We start from the raw sequence: 15,464 nt of genomic DNA on the forward strand, positions 1-15,464 counted from the left end.
TGAATGAAAAAGCCCAACTCTATGACCTTCAACATGAATACTACTTGAGAGTTTGTTCATCGGATGATTTGGATCAGGATTCTGTTAACATAAACCTTCGGAAAGTTGGCCAAGATCAAGACTGTCGAGTGCATTAGCTGAAAGCAGTGAAACACATTAGCTATGAAAACAGGTTACAAAACAACAAACAAATGTCTTTTGATCAAACATCCATGAAACTTATTTTTCTCGCATATCGTTTCCGAGATAGTGATGTTTTTCGCGCTCATGCGGTGTTTCGTTGTAATTTATCGTCCGCCATGTCTTCATTTTAGTATAGGCTAATATAAGCCTACGGTTCGGAATTTTGACAATTTTTGAGAAAAACGTTACAAAGTCATACTGAACAAAGGGGACGTAACTTCAGCTGTGGAATAACAACTTGGCTTTGCCGACTGAGCAGCCTAGCCACATGATAGCCGGACACTCGTCATACTCTAGGGCTATCTTGTGTTGTAAGCTAAGTTATAGAACCGATCAGACAGGGCGAGACAGCTGTGTAATCTGCATGTAACTGCAGTCTCTATTCCGGAGTTGAGAGACTACGTACAACACGACAATCATTTAACCCTACTGTATCGAAAGTTTGCCAGGCTTTCTCATCAGTCTGAGTAGCCGATATACCATACGACACGAGTGTAAACTGCAGCTACAGCAGATTATAAAAACGAAAAAATTTACGAGGATGCCGCTGGTGGCGTACAGAATTCTGATTATTATCACCATGGCATTATTTCCGTTCAACCGCTCTCGGGAAATGCATCTCCCGTTGCACGATCTTTTTCATCCATGATTTAATGTTCCAATAAAGTGTTTGCTCCTTCAGGATTTGGAATAAGCCAATTAGATTTGATCATTTTCTCTTCGTAATGGACATTCTACACACAGGCGCTCATTAGCTGGGTAGTCTGCCAGATCGATCGATTTTCTGTCGATATGCCCGCACCTTAACAAAATACTCGCAAGATGTGCAACAATCACTCAAAAAACACACCACTCGATTTTTCAAATGATCGTGCGCTCATTCAAAACATTTAGAACTACACTCTCATATACCCGGTTGGATAAAAAATTTAACAATCACCGTTTGGATGCCAAGGACTGAGGAACTACATAGATATGTGATTTATTCACTCAGAATAATACCATAAAATGTATGCCTGTATACATGTCACAAAAAGATATGTACATCGTGAAAATCTACCTGAGACTAAATATAAATATTACAGAGTAAATATAAAACGACTCCTGAGTTAAAGTCCTCGGTGTGATGTGCATGCAAATGCTACCATAAGCAAATGCCCACAAATCAAAAATTACCTTTCACTTAAACAAACAAATGTGAAGTTTTGTAAATGTCCACTGTATGTAGTATGAAATATTACTGGTAACTGATAGGTCCTATCATAGTCATTTCTACAACAAGTTCTGCCTGCGTAAAGCTACACTGATGCAGACCTAACATTGTCAAGTATCCTGCCAATGGAGTAACCAGCGGAGTGTATCATTAATTTTAGGGGTAGTGTAACAGTTGTGAGGGGCTTTTTTGGGCCCATGTTTTGAAGCTGACAAATGAAACTGGAAAGAGATTATCAAAAACTTTTTCGGCGTACAAGTGAAATTGGAAAGAGGCTAGGGCTATCAACCACAGGCGCTCCTTAGCTGGGTAGTCTGCTAAGTAGATCGATTTTCGGCTCGAGCTATTGATCCCTTAATCGATATGCCCGCCACTGCAACCTAAATACTCACAGTAGCGGGTATATGAACTACGGGATCGATACATCGAGCAGAAGATCGATCTACTTAGCAGACTACCCAGCAAAGGAGCGCCTGTGCTATCGACAACTTTTTTTGGCGGCGGATAAACGAAACCGGAGAGAGACTATCGAAAACCTTTTCGGTAGCCGACAACAGAACTAGAGAGAGACGACTATTGGCAACTTTTTCGGTAACCAACAAACTTCTCCATACCCCCTGTCACATGCATTGCAACTAGTTATATAGCCGTTCAATAAGGCGTTTGCCTAAGTTCAACTACGTAGTACAGTTTCGGGAAATGTAAAGGGTGTGATCACGAAATGCTTTGAAATGTCCTCTGCAGTGTGCCGGCTATGACAAACTCTTCTGAAAGTTGATTGGTAGGTGTGAATCAAAGCTCAGTACCAAGAAATCTCACCAAACAGTTGCCTTATTGCAATGTGCTGTGAACTGAAACCAAGAGTAATTCCACGATATGGTTACACCGGAAGCATGAACATGGAACCTTGTTCTGGTACGTCTATGGACACCAACCCATAAACACTGAAAAAATTCAGGTGTATTTTTATTCGTCCACGACCAGTCAGTTATTATTGTTCGGGTCACAAAGCTTGTGATGTCATTCTGTGTAGACTGTTATCGGCGACCTTTGTGAGTCTTTACCATGTTCGCAAGTTCTGTGATTCCTTCGTAAATACCACTACCATTAGTAGCCACAGCACCTTGCACATACCAAGCATGGTGACGTAAACTTTTCAAACCCAATGCTTCGATGATCTCTGCGGGACTACATGCACCTGAAATATACACAGATCACATTATCAGCAATTATTGTTGTCTCTCTGTTTTCAAGGCACTGCAAAGAAGCAAAAAAGCCAACAATTAGCCTGGATCCATCGGCAGAACTTCGGGCGGACTTATCACACTCCGACCCGCGACGCTTGATGCCGGGTATTCTTGGTATCAAGCGTTCGAGTGTGAAAACATCGATATCCTGCCACCAATGGATCCAATGTTAGCAAAGAGCCAATCTGAAAAACATTACAAACTGCTGTAACTCAAACCTTTCGATGACAATCAATCATCAGCAAATACAGTTGGTAGTCCTTTGTCGGTGATTTTAAACCTGATAGCAAGACGTTCAATTTAATAGGCCCAATGGATTAAGGCTAAAATTTGTAGATTTGGATTAGTAAATTTGAAATGTGGCAGATTATGCGCTCAGCATCCGTTGGTTTTCAATTTGTGCGCTTCTGTATTGTTTAGGATGTAACGTTTAAATCATGATCGATTAATTTTTGTAATTGTTTGTGTGACTAGAGTCCATTGCGTTCGGTTATGTAGCCTATAGGTGATATTAAAAGTAAGCTTACCTTTTGTGTAAACCCGTCGGTAAAGTTTCCATTATGGTTAAAAGCTGGTGGTGGACACGCGTTTTAGTTTTAATGATACATGTCGTATAAAGGAAAGATTTGGGTGGTATTACAACCTACCTGGTAAGTCTTGTTTGTTTGCAAGAATTAGAACAGGCACACCTTCCGTCATTTCGTCACTTTCTAAAATGGCAAACAATTCCTCTTTGGCCTCACAAAGTCGCAATTTGTCGGAACTATCGACCACAAATATTAGACCTGGAACAATAAGAACCAGAAAAATAACCATTCCGACGGATAGGACAATGGTATTTTTACGGCAACTTTTCTAGAGCATACAGTGGCCGTGTATCGAACCAAACGCAACTGTGAAGATGAAGGCCATTCGTGTGAGGCTGAAGTTCACCAAACAACCCAAAGTCGATTCTGTTCATTGTAGGCCTACACCACCAATTCAGTATATTCAGTTTGTTTGATGTGTTTGAGATGGGTTGTGTGCAGTGGCTAGTGAGCCGACATGTGCATTAGGTCAGGGAGGACAGAGTATCATCAGTCCTTACCGTCTGATCCTGTATAGTAGTGTCGCCACAATGCTCTGATTTTTTCTTGTCCACCGACATCCCATACAGTAAACTCTAACCCTTTCTTCGGTTTGACAGTTTCCACGTTGAAACCTATTGTTGGTATCGTTGTCACAGTTTCATTGAGTTTGACCTTGTACAGAATTGTAGTTTTACCTGGAAAAACAGAAGTCAATGGCCACTTTACATTTCTCAGCAAACGCAATAAAACAGATGAATAAATCATATTCCAACACCATGGCGCGCCCTGCTTCATAGAAAGAGTATACGGTATCTGCTATGCTACAGGGTGAGCAGAGAAAATACGTATGGACTTGTACATGTGAACGTTGAAACACGTAACGTCGTAGTTACTGGTTAAGATGAAAAACTTGGGATGAGTAGGCTTGAGCGTCGAGAGTGCCTTTCATAAATGGCACATCTTTTCGTCGTAAGCCGGTTTTCGGGGTGACAAAAACGAAAACAGAGAACTTTGATGTAAAAAATGTTGAAAGGCGAGGGGATGGAGGAACAACCAATGAAATATAGCCTATTGGTTGTACATAGTCCAACATTACTGACCTGCAGCGTCCAAGCCCAGCATCAATATTCGAGCTTGTGATGTTGACAAGTTTCCAATAGCTTCAACGATCTTAGAAAGGTACAGTCCCATTTTCACTTGCTCTTGTTCAAGCTACGTGAACTCTTTTCGTGGTAACAGACAAAGTATTCAAAAACTGGTGAGCTGGGCCAGTGGCTTGACCAGAGCTGGCCGAGTTAAGTAAGTTAAGTTAAGTAGCCTATAGAATCTGCACAGCAACTCTGTTTTCCTCGGCTGTTCGGCTGTTTTGAGAAAGTCGGACGATACCTTTTTAATTTACCCGTCTGTTGCTTTTCTTTTTATATACACTTTGGCTGGTGACGTGTCTTTCAACACGCCTTAACCTTTGCGAGCGACACTTCAAATAGTATTACTATTAAAAGTGTATTGCTTTCTGACTTGGGCAGAAACACGCTGGAGGTTCTGACAGGGAAAGAATGACGTCAGGCTGTTAAGTCTAAAAATAGGTATGCAGTCATGACGTTGCAGAGTGTATTGTTATCTGCATGTAGGCCTAAAGTGTCCTCGCGCACCCGGAAGTAACGTACATGTTCTGTGAAAATTTGCAGCACCATTGTAGCAATTTGAAAATACATGGTTGTGATCAAAGTGACATATCACACCTACATTTAAAGACAATTGCGCAACGATCGAAGAGAGCGAGACCCGGAAATACTGTAGGGCTTTCTGTCATGTGACGTCTCCAGCCGCCATTTTGATTTTCCATGGCTTCGTAATCGACAGCAAGATTCAGTCAGTAGGCTAAGACTGTCTGAAACCTACGGTAGGTAATGACCATGTTTAATTTCATACGTTTCAAGGAAAAGCTGTGATAGAAATAATGATAAGATATGCAATCGAAACCGATGCTTGTGGGTTTTTTCAAAACAAATGAGTTGCAATAGATACATAGTTCGTCTTGCACCGGTTGAATATGGTTGGGACTGGGAGCCATCAAAACACCGAATTACGAGTTCAAACTGCGTGCGACGCGAAAAACAGACGAAACTGGGAAGTTTTTTGCCTTCACATTTAGCGCATGGAATATCAATTACATTTGTGTTTTCGAGAACGGCAAATCATGCATCTGCGGTCATAGCCCTGCGTACAGGTCTGTGTGTGGAGACCGTATATACGTATAACGCCGGGAACATACAGACCTGTACGTAGGGCTACTGCGGTCAGTAATAATAATATGGAGGTACATGTACAACTTGCGTTCACAAGCTGTGAAACTAGGCCTCATGGTCCCAGACGTGTTTTTTGGCTATCTGGGACTGGGACAGTTGTGCTTTTTGCATTCTTGGACAAGTCCCTGGTCATAGCGTTTGCTTTCTGGTAAAGTTCCTGATTAAGGTTTACAATTTAGGACTGCAAGTCTCACATCATGTCAAAGGGGATGGCAGCTCTAGTGTAAAAGTAGAATTATGGAGAGTATATATAGTATAGAGATTATTTAACCAACAAAGTGTTAGCTCTATGATCTGACCACAGTCCCAGCACCATTGATCTGACAAAACAAAATGCCTGACAGTCAGTGTGTAAAGTCTAGTTTGTTCCTGAAATCCACAGAAATTCAATATTTCACAGTATTTCTGATTTGTGCATTGAAAGATCCATAACTGCAACTTCCTGACTTTATGTCTGTTCATCAACATTTAATGTTTCTGTCCTGAAAAAATTAAAAATTTTGCAACAAGTAGTTTACAACACCTTTTCTAAAAGTCATCCCTAATGAGTCTTAGGTTTCAGACAATAGTTTATTGTTAAGGGACTGGTCAGTTTCTTCGGCCTGGGGGGGGGGCGGTGGATTATTTTTTGCCGACGTCAAAAAGTGGCTGACCCCCCCTATTCCAAATTTTGAAAACAGGGTGACCCCCCCTATTCCAAATTTCTAAAACAGGGTGACCCCCCCCCCCAGGCGCGACAAAGGTAAAACAAAAGATGGACATAAATTATATATATATATATATATATATATATATATATATATATATATATATATATATTATATATATTTTACATTTTACATATATTTATATTTTAAATAGTCATTCTATGTTTTAGTGAAATTGTTGACATGTCAGTTGTAAGATAGGAATTTCAAAGTGTCAATCTTAAAGTTTAAATACAGTACATTTTGAATGAGCTGTATTTTGAATGAGCTGTGAATGTATTTTACACTTTCTCTGCTTAACCAGATGTCCTGAACTGTTGTACAGAAATGGATGTCAATCATTAATATCAAAGAGGAAAAAGCAGTGAATCAAAAACTTTGATGGGTGTTAAGACTTGCCAACCATGCAATTAAATCTACTGAGGAGCCATAGAGAGCTTTTTTAGCCAAATCTGATGTGTACAGTGTCTGAGAGGACCTTTTCTTGTGTAACATTGAAACCATAAAAGCACAGCTAATAATGACAAAAACTGCCTTTTTTAACTGTTATTTTGTTCATAAAAAAGCATCTTTCTACAGAAAACCTATGAAACAAAGGAAAATAATTGCATCAATGAGAAGGAAAGATATCTTGTCATTTTTCTATCTCTAAAATAAGTCACTGTATCAAATATATATTGTGAAATATTTGTGCATGTTGCTTCTCATACTGAATTCTCACAGAGAGAACAGAAAAGTATCAGGAATTTGTCATCCTTTTCATATGAAATGCAGATTTCATAATGGTACACTTTCACTTAGCAAACATCAAGATATCTCTGAAAGTATGGCGCCCGAAGGGCGCGCCAAAAAATATGAAACATCCTGATATCTCTGATATATATGCCTTGTATATTAAAGTCATGCACCTGAAGGGCATGCTGAAAGATGTATGATATATTAAAGTAATGAGCTTGAAGAGCACGCTGAAAAATATTGAACATACAGATATCTCTGATGTATGTATGCTTGAAATGTTAAAGTTGGGCGTGCTGAAAAATATGACTGATTATTAAAGTTACGCGCCCGAAGGGCGCGCCGAAAAATACAACTGAATGATGAATTTTGTGGCTGACACTAGCATTTTAGGCAATGATGAGCCTGTGTCAAAATTCAAAAACACACTGACCCCCCCTATTGGGCATTTCAAAAACATGGTGACCCCCCTATCACCAAAGTCAAAAACAGGGTGACCCCCCCATGAATCCACCGCCCCCCCCCCCCCAGGCTGAAGAAACATGACCAGTCCCTAACTACGGAATAAAGTGTGCCTTGGTCCTGTTCTTCCTCCTTGACATCTTCCATGCTCTAAAAGACTGAAAAACTGACGTCATAATACCCTCTGAAACCACAATGTGCAAACAGAAAATGACTTCTGAAGGCGGTAACAGTTAAGTCAGACTTAGATAAATGATACAAATATTAAAAAAACACCTTCCTTTTATGCCAAAACCCACTGGCACACCAGCAGCAGTAGCATTTAACACAAAACCAAAAAAGCACACACCCCATATGAACACTCTCCTGTGCTTTGAGCTACAAAATTAGAAATCACCACTCTCACTTCTTTCAACAGAAAATAAAATCGGTTTCAAAGAATAGCCATCACAACAAACAACACCGTCACCAATAGCCACACAGCACACCACCAATAGCCATCACAACACACAACACCAAAAATGGTCACTGATGTGTGACAGCCAGAAGCCAATGTCCATTTATTTTAAAAAATATGGTCTGGGACTGGTCCCAGATGGCAAAACACACAATCTGAGACTGGTCCCAGATAGTCAAAAATTCCAATCTGGGACCGGTCCCAGATTGCAGTTTTGGTAAACTGGGAGTCCCAGCTTGTGGTCCCAGATTGCATTTTCAATACCTGCTCATACCTGCACTATTTGTTATTTGCAAAGATGGAGAATTAATAATTGGAGTCCGCATTTGTCCACACAGAGAAGGTTAAGGAGTTCAAAATGTGCATTTGGCCAAGCATATCACATTGCAAGATGGTGGGCGTGGCCAATGTCATTGTGGCTTATAAGCCACGATGACATGGCCACGCCCATTATCTTTGCAATTGGTTTTGGGACAGTTGGCATTGACATTCTCCTTGTACCACTTCATCTTTTACCTTTTACAACCTTCTTGTCTTAGATTTTCAGCAATTTGATTTTGCATAGCCAAAATTTCAGCTATTTGTTTAAAAAACAGACTGAAATCAGTAATTTGACCTTTTCATCGGACAGATTGTCATGCACAGATGCAGTAGTGTTTGTAGCTGCCATAACGAAAGAGAATTGCATGTAATATGGTACAAATACCTGCAGCATGAATTTTCCTGTAGCTGCCCAATCCGTTCAGACAGAGTGTTGCGGAGAGTTAATAATCCATATGCTGGCTCAGGTGTGCCTGGCAGCACCACCTTCAATTTCTGTGTTGTTTGAATTTAACACAAAGTTTTCATCTACTTGCTATTTGTCTGATACACTTCAAATTTGATTTTATAGAATCTATAATGTTCAAGATGATGATAAGATCAAGTGTTCTTGATTTTTCATGAAATTACTGAGTTTATATGGTCAACATTACACATTGTTGTGTTAATCATTCAATAAATGATAAATTAATTAATATTGTTTCACTGAATTTGTTTCACAGCCATTCAATGCTACACGTATCAGTGCATCTGGTATTGACACCAGAGTCAAAGAGTTGATGAAAACCACTGAAAGCGACCAACAACAAAACAAAACAGGCTTTTGGGAAGAATTAAAGGTGAGTTTTTACTAGTTTCACAGTCATTTATAGGGACAGTGTTGGAACTATTCGATGATATTTGCACGTTTGTTGTTTTCATGTCAAATACAGTTTCTTGTTATACTCATCAAAGCATGTTGATATACATAGTATTCAGCTTGTCAACTCAATGTGTACATGTGTTGACTGCATTGTTATTGTTGACAAGTGAATTCTTGTCCAGACTAGACATCAAGTGTCAACATACCTTGGGAAATAGAACATACGGTAAACTTGCAATTAACACACAAAACAAAACTAATCAAACAGTTATAAAAAGTTATACCTACTGGCCCTTTAACAATTACAATCTTTAACAGACAATAAATATAATTTTTGGTTCTGTAAAACAATTACGCTTTCCTATTCCGTTGCGTGTGGTATATTGAAATATCATTAGTATTGGTTTTCTATCAGCACATTATATAAAGTAGACATTGTCAATGTTCAATGAATTCAAGTCTATTGTTGTCAACAATAACATTTTATACCACACCCACATATGCAGTTGAAAAGTTGAACATCTGCCATTTCAACATGATTTTTGAAGAAGAGTAAGAAATTTTATTGACGTAAAAGGATAAAATAATGGAAAAGAGAAACAAAAAGTGACGGACAGTAGAAATGCACCTTTAAAGCTCCAATTCTAGACCTATTAAAACAACCTTCTCTACACCAAAACTTCTACATATCTCTTTTCCCATTCAGTAATTCTCATCACCAATCTTCATGTACCTATGCAGACACGGAGGTATCTAGCGAGGCATCGGATTGCGTGGTCGAAGCGGTGAATCAGGTTTGCAGTTTACAGGCAAGATAACGTTGAATTTTTACCTCTCACTGTATTTTGACATCATAGTTCTTGATAAATTAAAATTCATCAATCTCAAAAATAATTATGAAGTGTCGTCCAAATGTTGTTTTCCAGATTGCTATATGTTATTTGCCGTCACACTCGATAGTTTTCCGTCGCAGTTGTGTAAATTTTCACCCATGTCATGCCATAGCAACCGGATTGTTTACGCTTTTGTTTGATCTAGGGTCGCAAATTTCTAAATTTGCCAGTAGAATCGATCCTGGCGAACTCTTACAACTACCACGTCGGCATTTTGCGAAATCACTGCCAAGTTTGTGCTGGTAAATTAGTCGGAACAAAATATAGCTGTTGTCAGTTTTCCAGACCATTGAGTGAATTTTTCAATCTAGCAATCAAGAAAGACAAGAATTACTGTGCATCTATCAAATTTTTGCAAAAACTGTAAACGGACGCTTGACAGAGATGTGAAGGAGGCAGCAAATAACATAAGGCACTGTGTGAGAGAGGTGAATGTGGAATGGAAAAGGCATGGTAGAACTTTTTGTCAAACATGCGAACATTTTAGCAAGAGGGGAAAGAAAGTTAGCTTTGCAAAGTATAGGAAGATAGAGACTTTCACAAGTGATGTCCCAGCAGCAGGTAAAGTGGTCAATACCTCCAAAACAAGATCTGAGGATGCCAGTAACAGTTGAATTTTGGAGCTGACTACCAGAAAAGCAGGGCCAGTGTACAGAACTGCTGTTAAAGGTATACAGTCACCTGTAATCTAAATATGCCCATATATGGTCAAAGAGGCATTCCAAATGGCCATGTGAGGGCACTGTTTTCAAAAAGCGGCAACCCGCTTAAAATTTGTGATTGGTTAGATTTTCTCTTTCCATGGTAACTGTAGCAAAATTGAAACAGGTGACAGTATACCTTTAATTCCCTTCCACCGCCAGATAGATTTATTTCTCCTTGTGAAGCGTACATTTGCCAGATATGTAAGGAGGTATTGAGTGAGTCAGTACAATTGCTGTGTGAGGGAAACCACTTGTTCTGCTCAGGGTGTTTGAAGGAATGGCTTAGGACATCAAAATCTTGTCCTCTCTGCAGAGTTGAAGTCACAGAAATGTCTGTCACAAAAGTTCCAGCAACCCTAAATAACATAATGGATGAATTGCAATTAACTTGTGATTTTCACTGGAAGGTTGCAGAGAAGTCTGCACTTTGAACAACCTGGCAGCTCATGTGGTTTCTGGTACATATGGAGATACATGTATCTCCCCCCCCCCCTCCAAGCCAGTACTTGTAGAACATAACTGTGCTTGTAACAGCAAACATGGAGACTTCACATGTCAGTAACCCCACTGTATCCACACTACCAACTCCAAAGCCAAAACCTGTTACACCAGTCCAGGCAGTTGGTGTTCTGCTTGATCATGAACACATAGAACAGGTGCCAGGATTTGAAGACCTTGCAACCAAAGTTGTGAAATGAAAGATACAGTTAGTGAAAACAGAGAGGATTTAATCAGGTTTAAAACAAAAGGCCAGGTAAGTTAATGTAAATTGTTTCTTTAATATATTTTTGCAAAAAAATATGACTTTCAGTTTGAATCAGTGACACAGAGTATACAATTAGTAAGTTGCAAAAATATATGAATGAAATTATTTCAGTGTATTTTGTTGAGTATATTTTCTTAAATAATTACATAATGCAGTTTTAGAGTGAGTTATTGTGATGTATTTTTTATTGACTGTTCTGTATGATCTTTTATTTGACAATTTTGGTCACAACAGAGTACCGGTATTTATAATGATAATAGTAATAATAATACTTGATTTGATCTATTTTCTTTCATTTCCTTTTTAGTCCTTTCATATGAAGACTATAAGGGACTGTCTCAGATTGTCGCATAAGTTCAAAAAGCAAAATTTGTTAGTTTACGTGGGGAGGGGTTTGACCTCCATTAAATTAGTGAACTTCACTTTCGCACTTTTATTTTGTGATCACAAGTTCTTCAGTAGCTATAGTAAAATGCTACATTGTACTCTCAGGCAGACATCAACATTTTGCACTTCTGAACTTTCGTTGGGGGAGGGGGGAGGAGGGGGGTTTTATCTAAATGAAGGAATATCGTTTCTTAAACTTATGCGACAATCTGAGACTGTCCGTAAGGGCTCCAGGAAAAGACAACACTGATGTGTCACAGAAAACACTGCAACTGAGGGCACACATTATGAACAAGACATGTTCCCAAGTAGTTGGCTCCAGCACCATGGTGGCACCACAGTTGCAAGCAGAGCTGAAGTCTTTGGAAAAGGAAAAGAGAAAATCTGTGTTGGCGCCATACCTACCTGAAATTCCAGAGGATACTGGTCTCTGTCTAAAAACTGAAATTGGTTTGCTTGGAGCAGTTTAAGAAACTGAAATTGGTTTGTCTTGGAGCAGTTTAAGAAACTGAAAGTGGTTTGTCTTGGAGCAGTTTAAGAAACTGAAAGTGGTTTGTCTTGGAGCAGTTTAAGAAATTAAGGAGGTACTTTTCAAGTGCGCTCTAACCATTTATCTTAATTTATTTTCAACAGGACAACTGAAACTGATTTCAAGTTTTTATCTCCAGTTTTTGTAGGAACATTGTTGCTCAACTCATTGTTCCCTAATTGACTGGATATAACAGCTATATTTATTTCACAGATGGTTCAAAGAATGTAAAATCAGGCTGCAGAGTGAAGCCAAGGATAGAGAGAAAGCAAAGGGAAGGCAGTTGGTAGTTCAAAAAGCAAAATCCGTTTATTTACAGGAGTAATGTGTCTCCCCCCAGAATTTACCATTTCATTTTGCAGTCAGGGGCTCTGATGGCAAGCACTGTTCAGAGATTAGGCTAGCTCCTTGTGTTGCTGTTGATGATGTTACTGCTGCTATCCTAGATAAACTAAACCATCTTGAAAAGTAAATTTATGGTTAAAACAATGCATGGCATAGTTTGTTAAAAGGTCATCATTGTAATTCTTTAAGTATGAGTGGTAGTAATATGCAGCAAAGAAGTTTTCCTATCACCTACAGTATTAAGTCTAATGTTTTATGCATTGACTTTTGCTAACAATAACTCATAAAATGTATCCTTTGATTTCCCTACAGACACTGGGTAGTAGTATATGACAAGTATAATAGTTAACCCTTTCCCTGCATGATAAGGACCTCTGATGATGATGATGATGATGATGATGTTGTTGTTGTTGTTATTTATCAAATATTTCTATTTTCATTTCTGTTAATTGAGAATAATCTTTTTATCTCAAGACAGGAGAAATTGTATTTTGTACTTGCTAACAAGTATGTTGTTTTCAGACTAGACAGCTATCCAGCCTTGCCACAGATCAAATACTGGTAAAATTTGGTGGGGATAAAGGGGAGGGACTATGAAGTCAGTATTTCAAGTGTGTAATGTGTCTCACCCCAAATCAGTGGAAAACACTGTTGTGTGGAACATTTTCTGTGCTGGCAACTCAGATACAAACACAAGATTAGCCTACAGAATCAATGGAGACTAGGTTAATGCACTAGATGGTTATGTGTGGAAGTAAGTTGACATAATTTCATTTCTGTTTGCAGATATAATGTACCCATGCAATGATGTTTATTGCAAGTGTGTCTCTCAAGAATTCTATACATTTCTTTAAGTTAGTCCTATAGGTTTACATCTAATAGGGCTATGATTTTTTAGTCACCATACCAGTAGATGTAGGTTGGTTGGTGATGTCATATTAGCTTACAAAGCACACTGAATGAAATAAAGCTGTTTCTTTAATGTATAAATGCATTCATATTTCACCTGTATTGTTTCTATCATATTTATAGGGGCAAACAAATAGTGCTCAGTCTAGCTGGAGACTATCCCTATCCCACCATGATGTATGGTTTGTCAGGTGCATCTGGTAAGACATATGCATAATTACATTTCAAAACTTACAATAGACACTGATTTCTTAACACAGTAATGTAACAAACATTACATTTCAGGAAATGACACAATTTACTAAAGCACCTTTATTTTTGTAGGAAAGTTTTTCTGTTTATGGTGTTTGACCACCAAGAGTACAGCTTTATTGCCACCTGAAGAACAAGATGTACAACCAAGGACCTTAGACCAAATTAAGAAAGATCACATCGACTATGTACAAGCTGGCAGCAAGAAATCTACATGGTCACTGTACCATACATGTAATTGCAAAGCCAAGCCATACTGTGACATCCCTTTAAAGAGGGTTAGAACACTTTCCATAATCTCTTGAAATTTGATGTTTTTGCATTACTGATACTTATACCTATTTTGTCACTAATTTTCATGCTTTCAAACTTGATTTAAAAAATGTTTTTCCAAAAGGTAGCAGTTTGAGGGCTGCATCTCAGCTTGGGAATCTTTCATAGATTCTTTCAAATGATAGCAGCAGCATGCAGTGAGCTTGATGGGAAACTTTTGTCACCAACAGCAAGCAGGTGAAATAGATGAGCCTTTATTAAAGCCAGCTCACTTTGATACATACATTAAAATGCTCCAGATAACTAATTGTTTCTATGAGTAGTCAATATGCCCTTACTTCTCTCCATAGGTAGAAATGCATCCCTCCTTAGTTATGCCACAATTATATTATTTAGTAATACATAGTCAAGGATCAAGATCTTTGGTCACATCCTGACAAAAGTAAACATAAAATGTAATTGTAAATAACATGAATATCCTGTGTAAATGTGAAAATTTGATAAATGGTTTTAATAAAAAATTGAACTGCATAAAATGTCCAAGTATATGCATATAAAACTTTCCTTTATTCATATTTTCTCTCTTTCACCCCTACAAAATAATGGAATCGTCCAGGCAACCATATACACCCAAACATTGGAGCTACATATCCCAAAGGAAACTGCCTGCAAACAGTTACTCTGACCACAGTCCTCCCTGGGTGGAGGGACTGTGCTCTGACCCAAGCATTGATTTTTAAAAAGCGCCCTCTAGCGGCGGGTTCTGAAAATCCTAAATATGTTTAGGGGTTTCTCTATTCCAACCTTTTTTCTCCATGCTTAAAGCTGTGTGGCAAAAGATGTATATTCTTTAGTTTTAGTAGGATAAATGTACAAGATGTTTTGTGGATATCTTGTGTTAAGCACTGTGTCTTTGAGAATAGTCCTTTTGAGAACTGTGTCTGCTATTGACATCAGTTTGAGTACAGTCAAGAAGAGTTGATAATTCTTGTAAGAAAGATATTTGCGAAAATGTAGTATTTAATGAAAGTGACATATTTTGTTTTATCCTTTAATAAGTGCAACTATAGACAGTATGTATCCAAGTAAGCGTTTTGTGATACTTTCTATCTTGTGGCCAGATCATAGGAGTTTTCAATTCCGTCTGTCTGCAAAATCTAAGTCTGTCTGAAGCTGTACTCTTTCCTTATAAGTTTTCAGACTCAGTCTCATCTTCAAGCTATGAGTTACACTTAATAAAAAGGCCAGTCAGTGATAGTGGGTATATAAGGGTTAACGTTGCTGGAGAATTGATTTTACAATTTCATCTCCTACAACGAAAAATTAATTATCATCCGCCAT

General features: G+C 38.5%; 1 protein-coding gene and 1 long non-coding RNA gene across 2 annotated transcripts; one reads left to right on the top strand and one right to left on the bottom strand.

Annotated features, from left to right (window-relative positions):
* Positions 1-1,141: 1,141 nt before the first annotated feature.
* On the bottom strand, positions 1,142-4,609 carry LOC139141079 (ADP-ribosylation factor 3-like). The gene is made up of 4 exons (XM_070710656.1): positions 4,313-4,609; positions 3,731-3,907; positions 3,291-3,428; positions 1,142-2,594 (listed from the first exon to the last, which is right to left on the bottom strand). Exons 1-4 carry the CDS (start codon positions 4,401-4,403, stop codon positions 2,434-2,436), a joined length of 567 nt encoding a protein of 188 aa, XP_070566757.1. The 5' UTR covers positions 4,404-4,609; the 3' UTR covers positions 1,142-2,433.
* Positions 4,610-4,996: 387 nt separating this feature from the next.
* On the top strand, positions 4,997-9,959 carry LOC139141086 (uncharacterized). The gene is made up of 2 exons (XR_011554133.1): positions 4,997-5,115; positions 8,926-9,959. It is a non-coding gene; the product is annotated as an uncharacterized lncRNA (long non-coding RNA).
* The last annotated feature ends 5,505 nt before the right edge of the window (positions 9,960-15,464 follow it).

Source organism: Ptychodera flava, chromosome 1, assembly GCF_041260155.1.
Source record: "Ptychodera flava strain L36383 chromosome 1, AS_Pfla_20210202, whole genome shotgun sequence".
Classification (NCBI taxonomy): domain Eukaryota; kingdom Metazoa; phylum Hemichordata; class Enteropneusta; family Ptychoderidae; genus Ptychodera; species Ptychodera flava.

Excerpts from the sequence above, each read along its gene's own strand:
- LOC139141079 (XM_070710656.1), bottom strand. The coding sequence starts at position 4,403 with ATGGGACTGTACCTTTCTAAGATCGTTGAAGCTATTGGAAACTTGTCA. Across the intron at positions 3,908-4,312 it reads GCTGGGCTTGGACGCTGCAG|GTAAAACTACAATTCTGTAC; the intron begins GTCAGTAATGTT and ends CTGTTTTTCCAG. Across the intron at positions 3,429-3,730 it reads CTACTATACAGGATCAGACG|GTCTAATATTTGTGGTCGAT; the intron begins GTAAGGACTGAT and ends TTATTGTTCCAG.